An 18,162-nucleotide genomic window follows, 5' to 3' on the forward strand; every position below is an offset into this window, starting at 1 on the left:
TTTTTAAAAAGACAGACGTTTTAATCACAGAAATTGAGCCAATATGACAACTGACATGCTGCCAAAGCAAAACTTTTTGCATCATACATCAAACATGTACTGCATGACTAGTGCACCTTCAGCAATTATCTAGAGCTTTTCCAAGTTCCTTTGAAATAAGTCAATTTTCTTACTGCTATCCCCTATTATTTTGATAATGTATCAAAACATTCAGACAGAAAAAGATTACAATTTATTAACATAAACCAGCCAAGATAGAAAATCTGTACAACCTTTGGCTGCTTCTGATGGTCTTTAACAAGCTAAAGAGTTTAACAAGTAGGGAACTTAAGTGCTATTCGTGAACATTAGGACAAAATTAAAACATCAATCTTCCACAGTCACTCTGACTAATCAAACGTTTTCTTTCATCCTGAGAGTTAGTCAAGCATGTAGTGCTCCACTAAAGCACGGCAGGCCAGCTGAGCATCAGAACACCTCCAGGTCGTTTGTGTTGTAGACCACAGGGCCGTCCTCCGTGCCCAGCGCTGGCTCCTCCAGCGACCCCAACGCCTCTTCAGTGTCACTCGCAAAGGTTTCCCGCGAGACGTCGTCATCTTCCTGTAGATTGAGCGTGTTGATGGCTTGCTTCATCTTCTTTGCAACAATTTGCTTCCGTCGCTTCTTAGCAGCCTTTTTGCTGTTGTATTCTTTCTGGTTCTCCTCATAAAAGATCTCCTGTGTGAAGGGAACATGCAAACAAAACATTTCTGAAATTTGCATGTAAAGAGAGAATTAAATGTGTACATAAATGCTAGTGTCAGATTCAGACAGCAGGCTTGCAGGTCGACACACACGACAGCGGCTTCAAGCAGTCTCAGACCGGACGTTCAGCCAGAGCTGCCGAACGCCTGACTACACACAGAACACGGGAAATAGTCTGGAAACACAAAGATCTCCCAGACTGGTTTTCTTGTTTCCATATTTTTCCCATCAGGGTAGGAACCCTGGCTGTAGCATCTCAGCAGTGTGAAGCACACATGAACTGATCATCTCTTCCTCTTTACAGCACCAAATAAACATGAACAACAGCAGTAATGTTGAAAGATCCAGGACAACTTACTGAAAATCCATATCATGTCTCATGTAATCGCTCAATCAGTTTCAGATTTCAACCGTGGAAAGAATTGTAAACAAGATGTCACATGACGTTACATTTACCTCAGAAAAGACATTCAATGTCCATAGCTCAATAGTCAGCTATAAAACCTGAATCACAGGGCTCCAGGAAGTTCTACACATGCTGGCGCCAGCGTCTGATTTTTGTAGAGCTGCATTTATTTTAATTTTTTAAGTGTTTGTTTGCCCTTAAGTGACCTTTGCAAAAATAAAATAAAAATATAGACTTTCGCGTGCACACGAACAATGTTTTACATGCTCACGTGTTAATTTCCTGTTTAGGTATACTAGCCTATAACCCATTTAATTTGTGCGTCACTGCCATTTTACTATGAAGTAAACGAGAGTATGGAATGGATGCTCATGAATTAATAAAGCACATCCTCTGTAGCAGCCGTGAAACTGCAACATGAATTTAGGCTGGTGCAATACAGCTGTGTGTATAAGGCCGATAAAAAGTGCTAAAATGTTGGATTTTGTTAGAGCAGTTCGTCTAGTTACTATAAGGCTGAATCCAGCTACTGATTCCTTTCTCAGTTTTTAAAGCATGAGCCTCGCTTTATACAATGTGACGCTTTAAAGTCCTTTACGTCTGTGGCTCTGCTTGAAATAAGCACTGTTAGATTTGAATGAAGAAAATCAGCATTTCTCTGCCACCTGTAAGGATGAATTAAATCTGACGAAGTGGTTTAACAAAGGGTGTTTTGATTTGTGTAATATGAATTTTTAGTATGTTTTACTGTACCAATATTTTTTTCATTGCCATTAAAGTTTTATATGGGACATTATTAATATACTGCCCAAACGAAAGCCGAAATTGAGCACTTTCTGCTGCATCAGACTTTGTGGACCCTTGAACGTGGCAAAGAGTAAAGTGCACACAGCAGCATTGCACCATCTGCCTGTTTGATGACTTGACTTCAGAATGGCTCTCTGCTCTGAAGGAAATTTTCCTGCTCCGCTCACATGCTCTGACAGCACTAAAGCTCAAGCTCTGCCTGTGGCTCTGAGACTGCAGGCCTGGTGCAGCTGAGGCCTCTGCGGCTCGAGGACAAGCGATTGTGGTTGTGTAATTTTATATTTTAGAGTTGATGAAAACACAGCTGCTTGATATTTGTCCACCCAAACACTTGAGTGATGACTAACCTTCACCTGCCCGTCAGAGATGCTGGGTGTGTTCTTCAGCAAGTTCAGATACACTCCACCAGGTGTCCGTCTCCTACTGCCATCCTACAGGAAATACAACAAAACACTGAGTAATATTCATCCAATATCATTTTGATTAAATTCAACAGGATCAACATGTTTGAATCTATAGTGGCAAGAAAAAGTACATGTACGCTTGATAAATGCCGCGGCTGAAAACGAGCGTCATTAGAATAACACGCCCCTATATATTCAAGTCTCCGCTCCCCCCACGCCCTCATTTTACGCCATGGACACACGGAAGACGGCAAAGAAGAGAAACTTCTTTGAGAAAGAGAAACCAGGGAAATGGAAAGAAACAAAATTGATTTCTAGATTTTTTTTTTTATTAATGACGCTTATTGTTATTTAGAAGAATGTCGTTATTATTATTTGTATTATTATTATTATTATTATTATTATTTAAAAGAAGAAGAATGTCATTTTTATTATTTTGTCAGTCTGAATTATTTTTTGGTCATTGAAAGCCTTTCATTACTGAACCCAGTCCGTGCGCTCCTGCTGGGCCTAACCCTGGCCTAACCATCGTTTTAAAGAATAGTACAACGGCGAGCGCATCGAGTATAAACGCCTCGTCCGTTTGGGGAGGTGCGCGCGCAGTCTGCGGAGACTTGCGCTGCGGAGCCAGGCGAAAGTATTTAACAAGGCTTGAAACGTCAGGTAAAGCGCACAGGCTCGCAACTGAAGGAATACATATGCCTATAAATCAAATGCTTTGGTAAAGTCCAATGTTGCACAAAAATAAACACTGAAGTTTATAATTACTATGTTGTTGTTTTTTTACAGTGGGTCATAATATATCATATCTTTTAGTTTGTCAGTGCGTTTTGTGGTGTTAGGAATTGTTTTTCTGCGCATTTCCGCACTAACTCAAAACGTGCGTACACCACCTCCTGAGCTGGCGTAGGATTTGAGCGTGCCGTACGCCAACGTCCATATTGATAAATCTCAAAGTCACCGTGGTTTTGGGTGTACGCCAGGTGTACGCTGGAAATTTGGTGTACGCACTTTTGATAAATGAGGGCCAATGTGCTTAAGCTGATAACACACAAACAATTCTAATTTCTTGTGATTTTATTGAACACACCCATTAAACATTCAGTGCTGGAGGAAAAAGTGAGTGAACCCTTGGAGTTGATGCTGCTGGGACCTCCTGTGGTAGCAGTGACCTCCTGTGGTAGCAGTGACCTCCTGTGGTAGCAGTGACCTCCTGTGGTAGCAGTGACCTCCTGTGGTAGCAGTGACCTCCTGTGGTAGCAGTGACCTCCTGTGGTAGCAGTGACCTCCTGTGGTAGCAGTGACTTCAGGTAGCTCTGGATCAGACTCTGGAATTTTTGACCATTCCTCTTTACTGCTTCAGCTCAGACACGTTTGTAGGATGTCAGGTGTAAACCTCTCTCTCGAGGTCGTTCCACAGCATCTCTGTGTGGTTAAGGTCTGGGCTCAGACTGGGCCACTCCAAAGGAGCATTTTCTTTTTCTGAAGCCAGTCTGTGGTGGATTTACTTCGATGTTTAGGGCCATTGTCCTGCTGCATCACCCCACTTCTACTAAGCTTCAGCTGGCGTACAGCCACCCTGAAATTATTCTCTAAGGATATTTTGGTAAACTTGGGAATTCATTTCCCCCTCGATGATGGCAAGTGGTCCAGGCGAAGCAAGCCCGAATCATGATGTTCCCTCCACCATACTTCACCGTTGGGATGATGTTTTGATGCTGGTAAGCTGTGCCCTTTTTGCGCCATATTGAGTGCCGAGTTTTCTTCCTAAACGATTAAACTTTTGTTTCATCAGTCCATTAAACATTTCCCAGTAGCATTGTGGTTTGCCACGGTGCTCTTTGGCAAACTTCAGGGGAGCAGCGGCTTACTCCGTGGTGTTCTGCCATGGACACCCTGCCTGTTCAAAGACGTTTGCGTCCGGCAGACTCACGAACATGGGGGTTTGCGTCAGGCAGACTCACGAACATGGGGGTTTGCGTCCGGCAGACTCACGAACATGGGGGTTTGCGTCCGGCAGACTCACGAACATGGGTGCTGGCGTCAGGCAGACTCACGAACATGGGTGTTTGCGTCCGGCAGACTCACGAACATGGGTGCTGGCGTCCGGCAGACTCACGTACATGGGTGCTGGCGTCCGGCAGACTCACGTACATGGGGGTTTGCGTCCGGCAGACTCACGAACATGGGTGCTGGCGTCCGGCAGACTCACGTACATGGGGGTTTGCGTCCGGCAGACTCACGAACATGGGTGCTGGCGTCAGGCAGACTCACGTACATGGGGGTTTGCGTCCGGCAGACTCACGAACATGGGTGCTGGCGTCAGGCAGACTCACGAACATGGGTGTTTGCGTCCGGCAGACTCACGAACATGGGTGCTGGCGTCCGGCAGACTCACGTACATGGGGGTTTGCGTCCGGCAGACTCACGAACATGGGTGCTGGCATCAGGCAGACTCACGAACATGGGGGTTTGCGTCCGGCAGACTCACGAACATGGGTGCTGGCGTCAGGCAGACTCACGAACATGGGTGCTTGCGTCAGGCAGACTCACGAACATGGGGGTTTGCGTCCGGCAGACTCACGTACATGGGGGTTTGCGTCCGGCAGACTCACGAACATGGGTGTTTGCGTCCGGCAGACTCACGAACATGGGTGCTGGCGTCAAGCAGACACACGAACATGGGTGCTTGCGTCAGGCAGACTCACGAACATGGGTGCTGGCGTCAGGCAGACTCACGAACATGGGTGTTTGCGTCCGGCAGACTCACGAACATGGGTGCTGGCGTCAAGCAGACTCACGAACATGGGTGCTTGCGTCAGGCAGACTCACGAACATGGGTGCTGGCGTCAAGCAGACTCACGAACATGTGTGTTTGCGTCCGGCAGACTCACGAACATGGGTGCTGGCGTCAGGCAGATTCACGAACATGGGTGCTTGCGTCAGGCAGACTCACGAACATGGGGGTTTGCATCCGGCAGACTCACGAACATGGGTGCTGGCGTCAGGCAGACTCACGAACATGGGGGTTCGCGTCAGGCAGACTCACGAACATGGGGGTTCGCGTCAGGCAGACTCACGAACATGGGTGCTGGCGTCAGGCAGATTCACGAACATGGGTGCTTGCGTCAGGCAGACTCACGAACATGGGGGTTTGCGTCCGGCAGACTCACGAACATGGGGGTTTGCGTCCGGCAGACTCACGTACATGGGGGTTTGCGTCCGGCAGACTCACGAACATGGGTGCTGGCGTCAGGCAGACTCACGTACATGGGGGTTTGCGTCCGGCAGACTCACGTACATGGGGGTTTGCGTCCGGCAGACTCACGAACATGGGTGCTGGCGTCAGGCAGACTCACGAACATGGGTGTTTGCGTCCGGCAGACTCACGAACATGGGTGCTGGCGTCCGGCAGACTCACGTACATGGGGGTTTGCGTCCGGCAGACTCACGTACATGGGGGTTTGCGTCCGGCAGACTCACGAACATGGGTGCTGGCGTCAGGCAGACTCACGAACATGGGGGTTTGCGTCCGGCAGACTCACGAACATGGGTGCTGGCGTCAAGCAGACTCACGAACATGGGTGCTTGCGTCAGGCAGACTCACGAACATGGGGGTTTGCGTCCGGCAGACTCACGTACATGGGGGTTTGCGTCCGGCAGACTCACGAACATGGGTGCTGGCGTCAGGCAGACTCACGAACATGGGTGTTTGCGTCCGGCAGACTCACGAACATGGGTGCTGGCGTCAAGCAGACTCACGAACATGTGTGTTTGCGTCCAGCAGACTCACGAACATGGGTGCTTGCGTCAGGCAGACTCACGAACATGGGTGCTTGCGTCAGGCAGACTCACGAACATGGGGGTTTGCGTCAGGCAGACTCACGAACATGTGTGTTTGCGTCCGGCAGACTCACGAACATGGGTGCTGGCGTCAGGCAGACTCACGAACATGGGTGCTGGCGTCAGGCAGACTCACGAACATGGGTGCTGGCGTCAGGCAGACTCACGAACATGGGTGCTTGCGTCAGGCAGACTCACGAACATGGGTGCTGGCGTCAGGCAGACTCACGAACATGGGTGCTTGCGTCAGGCAGACTCACGAACATGGGTGCTTGCGTCAGGCAGACTCACGAACATGTGTGTTTGCGTCCGGCAGACTCACGAACATGGGTGCTGGCGTCAGGCAGATTCACGAACATGGGTGCTTGCGTCAGGCAGACTCACGAACATGTGTGTTTGCGTCCGGCAGACTCACGAACATGGGTGCTGGCGTCAGGCAGACTCACGAACATGGGGGTTTGCGTCCGGCAGACTCACGAACATGGGTGCTTGCGTCAGGCAGACTCACGAACATGTGTGTTTGCGTCCGGCAGACTCACGAACATGGGTGCTTGCGTCCGGCAGACTCACGAACATGGGTGCTTGCGTCAGGCAGACTCACGAACATGTGTGTTTGCGTCCGGCAGACTCACGAACATGGGTGCTTGCGTCAGGCAGACTCACGAACATGTGTGTTTGCGTCCGGCAGACTCACGAACATGGGTGCTGGCGTCAGGCAGACTCACGAACATGGGTGCTTGCGTCAGGCAGACTCACGAACATGTGTGTTTGCGTCCGGCAGACTCACGAACATGGGTGCTGGCGTCAGGCAGATTCACGAACATGGGTGCTTGCGTCAGGCAGACTCACGAACATGGGGGTTTGCATCCGGCAGACTCACGAACATGGGTGCTGGCGTCAGGCAGACTCACGAACATGGGGGTTCGCGTCAGGCAGACTCACGAACATGGGGGTTCGCGTCAGGCAGACTCACGAACATGGGTGCTGGCGTCAGGCAGATTCACGAACATGGGTGCTTGCGTCAGGCAGACTCACGAACATGGGGGTTTGCGTCCGGCAGACTCACGAACATGGGGGTTCGCGTCAGGCAGACTCACGAACATGTGTGTTTGCGTCCGGCAGACTCACGAACATGGGTGCTGGCGTCAGGCAGATTCACGAACATGGGTGCTTGCGTCAGGCAGACTCACGAACATGGGGGTTTGCGTCCGGCAGACTCACGAACATGGGTGCTTGCGTCAGGCAGACTCACGAACATGTGTGTTTGCATCCGGCAGACTCACGAACATGGGTGCTGGCGTCAGGCAGACTCACGAACATGGGTGCTTGCGTCAGGCAGACTCACGAACATGGGTGCTTGCGTCAGGCAGACTCACGAACATGGGGGTTTGCGTCCGGCAGACTCACGAACATGGGTGCTTGCGTCCGGCAGACTCACGAACATGGGTGCTTGCGTCAGGCAGACTCACGAACATGTGTGTTTGCGTCCGGCAGACTCACGAACATGGGTGCTTGCGTCAGGCAGACTCACGAACATGTGTGTTTGCGTCCGGCAGACTCACGAACATGGGTGCTGGCGTCAGGCAGACTCACGAACATGGGTGCTTGCGTCAGGCAGACTCACGAACATGTGTGTTTGCGTCCGGCAGACTCACGAACATGGGTGCTGGCGTCAGGCAGATTCACGAACATGGGTGCTTGCGTCAGGCAGACTCACGAACATGGGGGTTTGCATCCGGCAGACTCACGAACATGGGTGCTGGCGTCAGGCAGACTCACGAACATGGGGGTTCGCGTCAGGCAGACTCACGAACATGGGGGTTCGCGTCAGGCAGACTCACGAACATGGGTGCTGGCGTCAGGCAGATTCACGAACATGGGTGCTTGCGTCAGGCAGACTCACGAACATGGGGGTTTGCGTCCGGCAGACTCACGAACATGGGGGTTCGCGTCAGGCAGACTCACGAACATGTGTGTTTGCGTCCGGCAGACTCACGAACATGGGTGCTGGCGTCAGGCAGATTCACGAACATGGGTGCTTGCGTCAGGCAGACTCACGAACATGGGGGTTTGCGTCCGGCAGACTCACGAACATGGGTGCTTGCGTCAGGCAGACTCACGAACATGTGTGTTTGCATCCGGCAGACTCACGAACATGGGTGCTGGCGTCAGGCAGACTCACGAACATGGGTGCTTGCGTCAGGCAGACTCACGAACATGGGTGCTTGCGTCAGGCAGACTCACGAACATGGGGGTTTGCGTCCGGCAGACTCACGAACATGGGTGCTTGCGTCAGGCAGACTCACGAACATGTGTGTTTGCGTCCGGCAGACTCACGAACATGGGTGCTGGCGTCAGGCAGACTCACGAACATGGGTGCTTGCGTCAGGCAGACTCACGAACATGTGTGTTTGCGTCCGGCAGACTCACGAACATGTGTGTTTGCGTCCGGCAGACTCACGAACATGGGTGCTGGCGTCAGGCAGATTCACGAACATGGGTGCTTGCGTCAGGCAGACTCACGAACATGGGGGTTTGCATCCGGCACTCACGAACATGGGTGCTGGCGTCAGGCAGACTCACGAACATGGGGGTTCGCGTCAGGCAGACTCACGAACATGGGGGTTCGCGTCAGGCAGACTCACGAACATGGGGGTTCGCGTCAGGCAGACTCACGAACATGGGTGCTGGCGTCAGGCAGATTCACGAACATGGGTGCTTGCGTCAGGCAGACTCACGAACATGGGGGTTTGCGTCCGGCAGACTCACGAACATGGGGGTTCGCGTCAGGCAGACTCACGAACATGTGTGTTTGCGTCCGGCAGACTCACGAACATGGGTGCTGGCGTCAGGCAGATTCACGAACATGGGTGCTTGCCAGTGTTGTTTTTGGCAGCCCTTTTAGTTTTAGTCTTAGTCTTAGTCTTTTGGACGAAAATGCTTTTTAGTTTTAGTCACATTTTAGTCACTTATAAACTTGTTAGTTTTAGTCAAGTTTTAGTCGACGAAAACACAAAAAGGTTTTAGTCAAGTTTTAGTCGACGAAAACTCAAAAAAGTTTTAGTCAATTTTAGTAAAAAAAAAAAAAAGTAAGTTAGTCTTCAACAAATTAATTTAGGTTAAAAAGTATTGGAAATGGGCTTAGGTTTGACAGGTTGTAGCAAGTGTTGCAATTAATTTTTTTTTTTTTTTAAATAACCCCTGAAATTATGACTTCTGGTGAATATTGTGGAAACTAATTGATACATTTAGATAAATATATTTCATACCTTATAGCATATTATAATACAACTTATTAGGCCTATATATTTATAGAATAGCAAAGTAGTCAATATACAAGACTAAATTCATATACAATAGCCTATACAATATACAAGCCTAATCAATATACAAGACTGAACCACATAGATGTGAAATATAAAGGCTATCATGATCATTTTGCCAACAATGAACCATGGATTTGTTTAGTTTATAATACGTTTTATTTTTAACTTAAACAAATACAACATATAACATTCAAAACTCACCGGCTTAGACTGCATTTGAAGAAAAATAAACAACAGTTTTCTGTAGCCTTGTGTGCGAACTTAACTTATTCAATAGAATTATTAGATTATCTCCTGATGCGTGCTGCTTAATAGCACACACTCCGCCGTGACAAACGAAAAAAAAAAAAACCGCGACGGCATATGGTACAATTGGCCTTATATTCATTGTCCCTCACGCATTCCAGCCACGGGTATTTTAATCCCATTCAATTTTACGTTTCTGTGCTCTTTTCTTTTTCGCCGGCTGCTTATATAGTCATTTTTACATTTCCCGCTGTTGTCACTTGTTGTCATCGTTGCTACGATACGTGACTCACAATGACTGAAACGACCAATTAAAAGGGCATTCTCTGATGATGTTCCAAGATGTTAAAAACGCTATGCTGATGATCATAGACAAACAGGGGGAGAAATTAGTATCTACCGCACCGTCGGGTTTTTTTCTCATAGCCTACAAATGTCTTCGTTCATAGTCTGACATAAATTAGAAGGCGGCTATGTGTCTGTCCTGGATTTGCACTGAATTGATTCTCAAAAATACGGAACTGAACAAGACTTGTGTCAAATACGGGACGATTCCGTATTATACGGAACGGTTGGCAACCGTCAGACTTGTAATAATATTCGTTCCTTCTCGTCTCGTCAACGAAAACTCGAAAACGTCTCGTGATGTTTTAGTCACCTTAGAGCAATTTTTAGCCAGTCATCGTCGCGTTATCGTCATAAAAAAAAGGTGCGTCAACGAAATCATTTCGTTATCGTCATCGTTGACGAAAACAACACTGGTGCTTGCGTCAGGCAGACTCACGAACATGGGGGTTTGCGTCCGGCAGACTCACGAACATGGGTGCTTGCGTCAGGCAGACTCACGAACATGGGTGCTGGCGTCAGGCAGACTCACGAACATGGGTGCTTGCGTCAGGCAGACTCACGAACATGTGTGTTTGCATCCGGCAGACTCACGAACATGGGTGCTGGCGTCAGGCAGACTCACGAACATGGGTGCTTGCGTCAGGCAGACTCACGTACATGGGGGTTTGCATCCGGCAGACTCACGAACATGGGTGCTGGCGTCCGGCAGACTCACGAACATGTGTGTTTGCGTCCGGCAGACTCACGAACATGGGTGCTGGCGTCAGGCAGATTCACGAACATGGGTGCTTGCGTCAGGCAGACTCACGAACATGGGGGTTTGCATCCGGCAGATTCACGTACATGGGTGCTGGCGTCAGGCAGACTCACGAACATGGGGGTTCGCGTCAGGCAGACTCACGAACATGGGTGCTTTTCTTCAGAAAAGGAGTACATATTTTTATGCCGTAGTATAAGCAGGCGAATTGAAACGCAGCAATACTTTTCCTCCAGCACTGTGAATATTTAAATTTGGATAGTTTTCTTCTAGAAAGACAAAAAGTTCAGGTGGAGAAAAAAAAAAAAAACTTTCTTTATCTTGACATGTTTCGACTGCAACCTGCAGTCTTCCTCAGAAGCCTGTTTTTTTCTCCACCTGAACTTTTTGTCTTTCTAGAAGAAAACTATCCAAATTTAATAATTAAGAAGACAATATGAAAATTTTTGAACTGTGAATATTTAACCGGTGTGTTCAATAGAGACATGAGAAATTAGAATTGTTGTGTGTTATCAGCTTAAGCACAGTGGGCCTCATTTATCAATCTAACATGCAGAAATCATCTTTCGACAGGGTTCACGTGTGATTCATGAAACAATCGTATGCTTCCAATCCTATCATACGAATGATCAGACGTTGATAAATGTGGCGTCTGAAAACAATCATCATTTGAGTATCACGCCCCTAAAAATTCACGTTTAGATCCTCGTCCCTAGAGTTTACGACACGGAGAAACGAAACCCGGCCAAGAACAGTACGTAATCTCACGAAAGAGGAAATGATTTTACTTTAATATAATTGCTTGCAATTACAGGTGTTTTTTAATGTATATTAAATACCGGTAAATAAAATGAAACCTTTACAAACATTATAAATAGGGATGCACTTACCACTTTTTCCAGAATGAATCCGATACTTTCATTTTTGGTAGATGCCGATACCGAGTACAGATACCTATGTTTTCACTGCATTTGTAATTTTTAAATGTATTGGTAGAGAAACCAAAACAATATGAATCATATTAGTTGGCTTAACTTGTTCAGCAAATACATATTTCCTTCAGTTATCTTCATGCTAAATTAAGCCTGCTAAAATGTATTTTACGAGTTTGTTACTTTTACTGCTCGTTCTATTGCTCTATCATATTTGAGCTTTTCTTCATCAGCACAGCACATGTTCAGAGCAGCTCCAGCAGAGCTCAGAGCTGAGGATTGGGTCAGAGGTACAAATAGATACTAGTCAAATAATCAATTCTGATACTACAGCAAACCTACTAGCCTAATTAATGTGAATTTAAAACATTAAGGACAAGTAAACAGTCAGTAATAAAATTAGAACAAATTAACAAATTGGAAACGATGGCAAAAATAAATACAATAGAATAAAGAGACAAATGAAATAAACATGGATTTAAATTTTTTTTAGTCTAACAGTATTTAGGCAAGAAATACTACAGAAATGAAAGTAATCAAATATGAAATAATGCTGGATAGTCTTCATTGTAAAAATTTAATCCAGATTAAGGCTTACAATTAAAGTTACAAAAGTTATTCAGTCAAGAGCAGTGAGTGATTTTCTCTTTTGTTCTTTGATTAACATGATAGACAAACACTTTAAGACGAGCTTTTGCGCAGATCATCCAATATACTAGCTATGTATGCGGGGGGGGGGGGGGGGGGGGGGATCCCTTACATCGCAAAAAAGTTTACATGCTCACTTGAGGTGGTTTTTGACTTGTGAAAAAAAGAGTTCATGCAAATAATGGGAGATGGAAATGCATTTGCCGAATAAATTGACGTAGCGAACATTGAACCTACATGACTAATTAGCTTTTTCTGATGAGTTCTATTTACTGTTGGTTCTGGGTTACCAACACCACCGTCATACGCTCGAACAACTCGATGGAAATGCACCAAATTCACTTTTGCTTGTGCAACTAGAGCTGCACAATTCTGGATAAATTAAGAATTTTATTTATTTTTTATTTTTTAAAATAGAGATCCCAATTCTCACACGATTCTTGAGTAGACAACTAAACTATTTACTAGCAGTTCTGACTAAATATTTAATTAAATTATTATTTTAAAAATAGGTTTGAATGAATGATTCAGTGACTAACTCCAAGACTTGTTTCATTCCTGGACGAATCACCGTTTTTGATCGATTCTCTTGAACAAATAATTCAATTAATAGTCACTTGTTCACCTACTGGTGTAACAACGTCAATGATACGGTCTTTATTTGTTTTACTCTATTGGATGCTACCGTAGTCACCAGTGTTTATATGAGATGTGAATTATTACACAGAAATAAAGATGTGATTGAAAAGGTTGTTTGTGAAGCGGTTTCATTCCTAAACTGCTCTCTCTGGATCAGCAGCAGTGCAAACACACATCTGAGTGTTCGCTGTGATCGCAGCTACTCGTCAAAGGTTTAAGAGACATAGCAGAATCATTGTCATTTAGGAATAAGATTGTGTGTGTTTGAAACGAGATCGATAAATCGCTTAAGTGTGCAGCTCGATTGACAATTTGATTTTTTTTCTAAGGCATATTTACTGTATAAAAGCTACTTAAATGCTCTAATTGAACTAAGGCCTAATCCTGGCTTAATCTAAGCCCTGCCTGTGAAACCGGGAGTTAGTCAACTAAAACTTGACTAAACAAAAAACAGGATAGTTTGATTAAATATGATAAAAACTAAAAAGAACATTTTGACACAGGACTAACACCAAATAAATAAATAAATAAAAAATAGCTGACAAAATTAACAATAGTTCCAAACTCCGATCTTATGTAGTGAACTGGATGAACTTTGCGTGACAGTTTTGCACATACCACAGTGTAGAGACCTCCATTTTGTTCAATTGTTGCCGTCTCTGACAGAAGCTCGATGGCTTTCTTTTTCCCGATAACTCTCACCACACGCTCTATTAGATCCTTCTTTGGCTCCATGAGTCTTTAACAGAGAGCAAACAAAAGCATGATTATTTAAAAGGTTTACAGTTAAGTTATATGAAGATAATGACCAGGGACATTTTTCATCCAACTATCTTAAAATCTTGTAAAAATTATTGGTTTTATTATTAAAGGTTTATACACATGCACAGTTCCTTTGTTGAATATACACTACCGGTCAAAAGTTTTAGATCGGTAAGATTTTTAATGCTTTTAAAAGAAGTCTCTCCTGCTCACCAAGGCTGCATTTATTTGATTAAAAATACAAACAAAAACAGTCATAAATGTTATTACAATTTAAAACAGCTGTTTTCTATGTGAATATCTAGTAAAGTATAATTTATTCCTGTGATCAAAGCTGAATTTTCAGCACAGTGTCACATGATCCTTCAGAAATCATTCTAATATGATGATTTGATGCTCAAGAAACATTTATGATTATTATCAATGTTGAAAACAGTTTTGTACATTTTTATTTGACGATGCTATGATGAATAGAAAGTTCAAAAGAACAGCATTTATCTGAAATAGAAAGCTTTTGTAACATTAAACACTACCCTTCAAAAGTTTGGGGTCAGTAAGAATTTTTTTTTCGGGGGAGAAATAAAATAAATCAATACTTTTATTCTTTAAGGATGAGTTAAACTGATCAAAACTTACAGTAAAGACATTTATAAATGTTAGAAAATATTCTATTTTAAATAAATGCTGTTCTTTTGAACTTTCTATTCATCGAAGAATTAAAAAAAAAAAAGTAAAAAACTGTTTTCAACATTGATAATAATAATGAATGTTTCTTCAGCATCAAATCATATTATATTGATTTCTGAAGGATCATGTGACACTGAAGACTGGAGTAATGATGCTGAAAATTCAGCTTTGATCACAGGAATAAATTACATTTTACTATATATTAAAATAGAAAACAGTCATTTTAAATTGTCATATTTCACAATATTACTTTTTTTATTATTGTTTTTTTTTTTTTATCAAATAAATGCAGCCTTGGTGAGCAGGAGAGACTTCTTTTAAAAACATTAAAAATCTTACCGATCTAAAACTTTTGACCAGTAGTGTAAATATACAATTCTTTTTTAGGCATCACTTGATTCACAAAATTTGTGAAACTGAATTGACACAAATGACTCCTGTTTGAGGGCTGGGGTATTCACACAAATTTCACGATTCAATCTCAATTCACAAGCTTGTGATTCGATTCATTTCCATTCGATATTGATTAATTGGAGCATGTATCCGTACATGGAAAAATCTCTCAAGAAAACAAACTAACACTGATAGACGCCTGCTTTCAAACGCTCCCATGTGCATTTCAGTGCCGACTTGGTACTGAAGTCGGTACCTATGACATCACTACATCTGACTACATGTGTTCTGACCTGTGTGCGATTTCATCAATCACTTTGTCGTCAGGGTCATCCTCCACGATCTCATATCGCCCCTTGACGTCCATCTCAGCCCGTGGGCCCAGCCTCTCCTTGGCCGAACGCTTTCTCTTCAGACACTCCTCTCTCGGGGCTCCTCCTCTCTGCATGTACCCCTCCAGCTCCTCATCCAGCATGCTCTTCAATCCCTCCTCCTGCTCTCCACGCTCCTTCTCCATCATCTTGCGGGCCAGGATGTAGTTATAGGTCTCGCTCTGGCGACTGCTCATGCTGACGCCCGCCTCCATGCCCAGGATGCCCAGCTCCGCTGCGACCGCCTCCTGGCTCTGCTCCTGCACCACCGAGCCCCAGATGTTGTTGACCCTGCGAGCGGCGCTGGCCTGGACCGGAGCCGGGACACTCGAACACTTGAGCCGCTTCTGCCTCCAGCGCACGGCCTCGTCCTCAGAGTCGGAGCCGCTGTCGCTGGAGTCGGTGTTCTTGCAGTTGCGGTATCCCGTGACGGAGGTGGCGCTCCAAGACGGTCCTCTGCTCTGAAAAGAAGAGACCTGCAAATATAGTCAACATCAAAAAGAGCATGGAAAATGTATTGAATGGTGTCAGAAGGTTAGCTGATTGCATAATGAGAGGCTGCATGACATTAGCTTACACTGGATTCAGAAGCAAAGCAAGTTTGATAATAAAGACTAACATTTTCCTTTAGAACAACATGCACTGAGTAACCGATCACAATGAGACTAGGAACATGCATTACGGATGTGACTGGAGTCCATTTTGAATGGGTTATCATCTTATATAACACCGGCTCATAGCCATGTTCAACCCTTGAATAAGCAGCAGTTTACATCTGAAAGGAGTTTAGGATTAGATATATATATATAAAACATTGATATTGAGTGATCACCCGGATTTAGACTTATATTGTATTTATATAAAGCATTCACAGGAAAATGTGCTTCATTTTCCCCGGCATTGAAATCAGGTACGTATATAAATGGTCAGGAAACACGATTCCTGGCTGCATGTCAACATCCATGGATCACTGGAATCTTTGGTAAGTTGTAAGGAACACTGTATTAAGTCCAACCTTCAGTTGAACTTATAATCGTTTGTTTTACTCGTGTTTTCGCAGTTTCCACTATTAACTCCAGTCACGCAGCAGCTCTTCTGCCACTCAGTCCGGCTGAGGAGTGTTACTGCGGAAAAGTGTCAGTGCATTCCCTCTAAAGTTTTAGATGCAATGATTTTTCAGTATGAATCATACAGTCAATTTTTCAGTATGAAAAATCAATGCAAGAGAAAGCATGAAATAAGAACCAGCATTTAAAATGAACCTGGGTTAACATTTTCAAGCGTCAAGGTCCATTCAAGAAGCCTCCACACTAGCAGTCTATCACAGGGGTTACCAAACACATCCCTGGAGCCCAAAACACACATTCTGCAGGTCTCCTCAGCCAAACACACTGATTCAGAGCAGCAGCTCATTAGTAGAGACTCGAAGATCTGAAATGGGTGTCAAACTGTGCAGTGTTGGCTCCAGGAACGTGGTTGGAAAACCCTGGTCTAGCAAACTATTGAAGTAAAAATGCTTCGAACGTGAAATATCATGTCCAAAGCTGGAAAAGGGTGAGGGGAGAACAGAACTACCTACAACTGGCCTAGACAGCTTCATTTGACTGCACAACAGTGTTAATGATACGTTAGCGGACACTGGGAGCTGATGTTTAAACGGCTACAGATACATCACTGATTGGCACATAAATCTCAACATACAGTCAATCAGTCAGTCGATATGAACACAACAAGAGTGTGTTGTACAGAATGAACAGGCTTCACCTGCACTCGCTCCTCAGCAGCATCCCGCATATCAGACTCGTGATCAGACTCTAGCTCTCCATCCTCGAGATCCGCCATTCCGGCTCTGTCACCCGCCATTTCTCTCGGGGAAGTACCGAGCCCGTATTTACTGTAAGCGTCATCGACGCCGCGCGCTCTCATTGGCGAATTTTCCTGTGGGACGTTCTTCTGGTGATATTTTGGCGGTCGGCATTATAGAAGGTGCATTTCCGCCACCTACTGGACCAGAGTGTGAAACACACAGCGCTGTTTTTTACAATCATTTCTCAATTCTTAGGTTCATTTTTCAAAACTCTTCACACACGGAGCACGACAGCAGTCTATGTGGGCTAAACTGTGGATCATTTATCATTGTTTTGGCACAAAATGACTACATCTTTCAAATTACATAAATTATTTTCTCACTTCGACACAGCAACCGCCAAAACTCAATGAACCTACAGGCCAATTTGCGCATGCTTACATAGTAGGCTTTTTTATACTGTTTAAAAAACTGTTAAACTTAAATCCAAAACAATAACACAATACAAGACTGAATAAGACTTGCTACGTTTCTACAGTAATAGTGTAAAGAAATGTATTCTGAATACAAAAAATCAAATACGATCAAAGCAAGTTAGATGAAACTGAACACTGAAGTCTTTCAATTTCATTACCATCCATTCAAAAGGGGAAACTTACGAATACTTGTGTGCTGTAATGTAAACATGGACCATGTAATATACTGCAGTGAATTATAAACAGTAGAGAGTGTCATTCTTGTTTTGTAAAGAAATTTTACAAAATAAAACATTGTTTATTGCTAACTGATGTTAGTGTTTTTTAGGTCTGTAATATTTTCCTGAACAACCCCCCAATATATATAGTTTGATTATTATGGACATAGAAGTGAAAAAATACCTATTTTAATATAGAAGTTGAATAAATAAAAAGGTTTGGAATGTTTTAAGCGCTTTTTATACATTTTGCCTAGGCAGCTCTCTCTCTTTAATTGCATTAATAACTGCCTTAATAACTGCATTAGTCTCCGTTAACTCTAAAATTACGTTTTGATTAGATGTGTG

At 44.6% G+C, this 18,162-nt stretch overlaps 1 protein-coding gene across 1 annotated transcript; it reads right to left on the bottom strand.

Moving 5' to 3' along the window:
• phax (phosphorylated adaptor for RNA export) lies at positions 1–17,215 on the bottom strand. Its single transcript, XM_084399956.1, has 5 exons — positions 17,078–17,215; positions 15,236–15,789; positions 13,719–13,839; positions 2,305–2,388; positions 1–717 (listed from the first exon to the last, which is right to left on the bottom strand). The coding sequence occupies exons 1-5, from the start codon at positions 17,174–17,176 to the stop codon at positions 469–471; spliced, it is 1,107 nt and encodes a 368-aa protein (XP_084256082.1). The 5' UTR covers positions 17,177–17,215; the 3' UTR covers positions 1–468.
• Positions 17,216–18,162: the final 947 nt, after the last annotated feature.

This window comes from Rutilus rutilus (assembly GCF_951802725.1).
Source record: "Rutilus rutilus genome assembly, chromosome: 25".
In the NCBI taxonomy this organism is placed as follows: Eukaryota; Metazoa; Chordata; class Actinopteri; order Cypriniformes; family Leuciscidae; genus Rutilus; species Rutilus rutilus.

What these genes read in the sequence shown, in the direction of transcription:
- phax (XM_084399956.1), bottom strand. Translation starts at nt 17,176, where the DNA reads ATGGCGGGTGACAGAGCCGGAATGGCGGATCTCGAGGATGGAGAGCTA. An exon ending in CTGCTGAGGAGCGAGTGCAG is followed by an intron (nt 15,790 to 17,077) that starts GTGAAGCCTGTT and finishes CTATATTTGCAG; the next exon opens with GTCTCTTCTTTTCAGAGCAG. An exon ending in ATGGAGGTCTCTACACTGTG is followed by an intron (nt 2,389 to 13,718) that starts GTATGTGCAAAA and finishes TATTTCCTGTAG; the next exon opens with GATGGCAGTAGGAGACGGAC.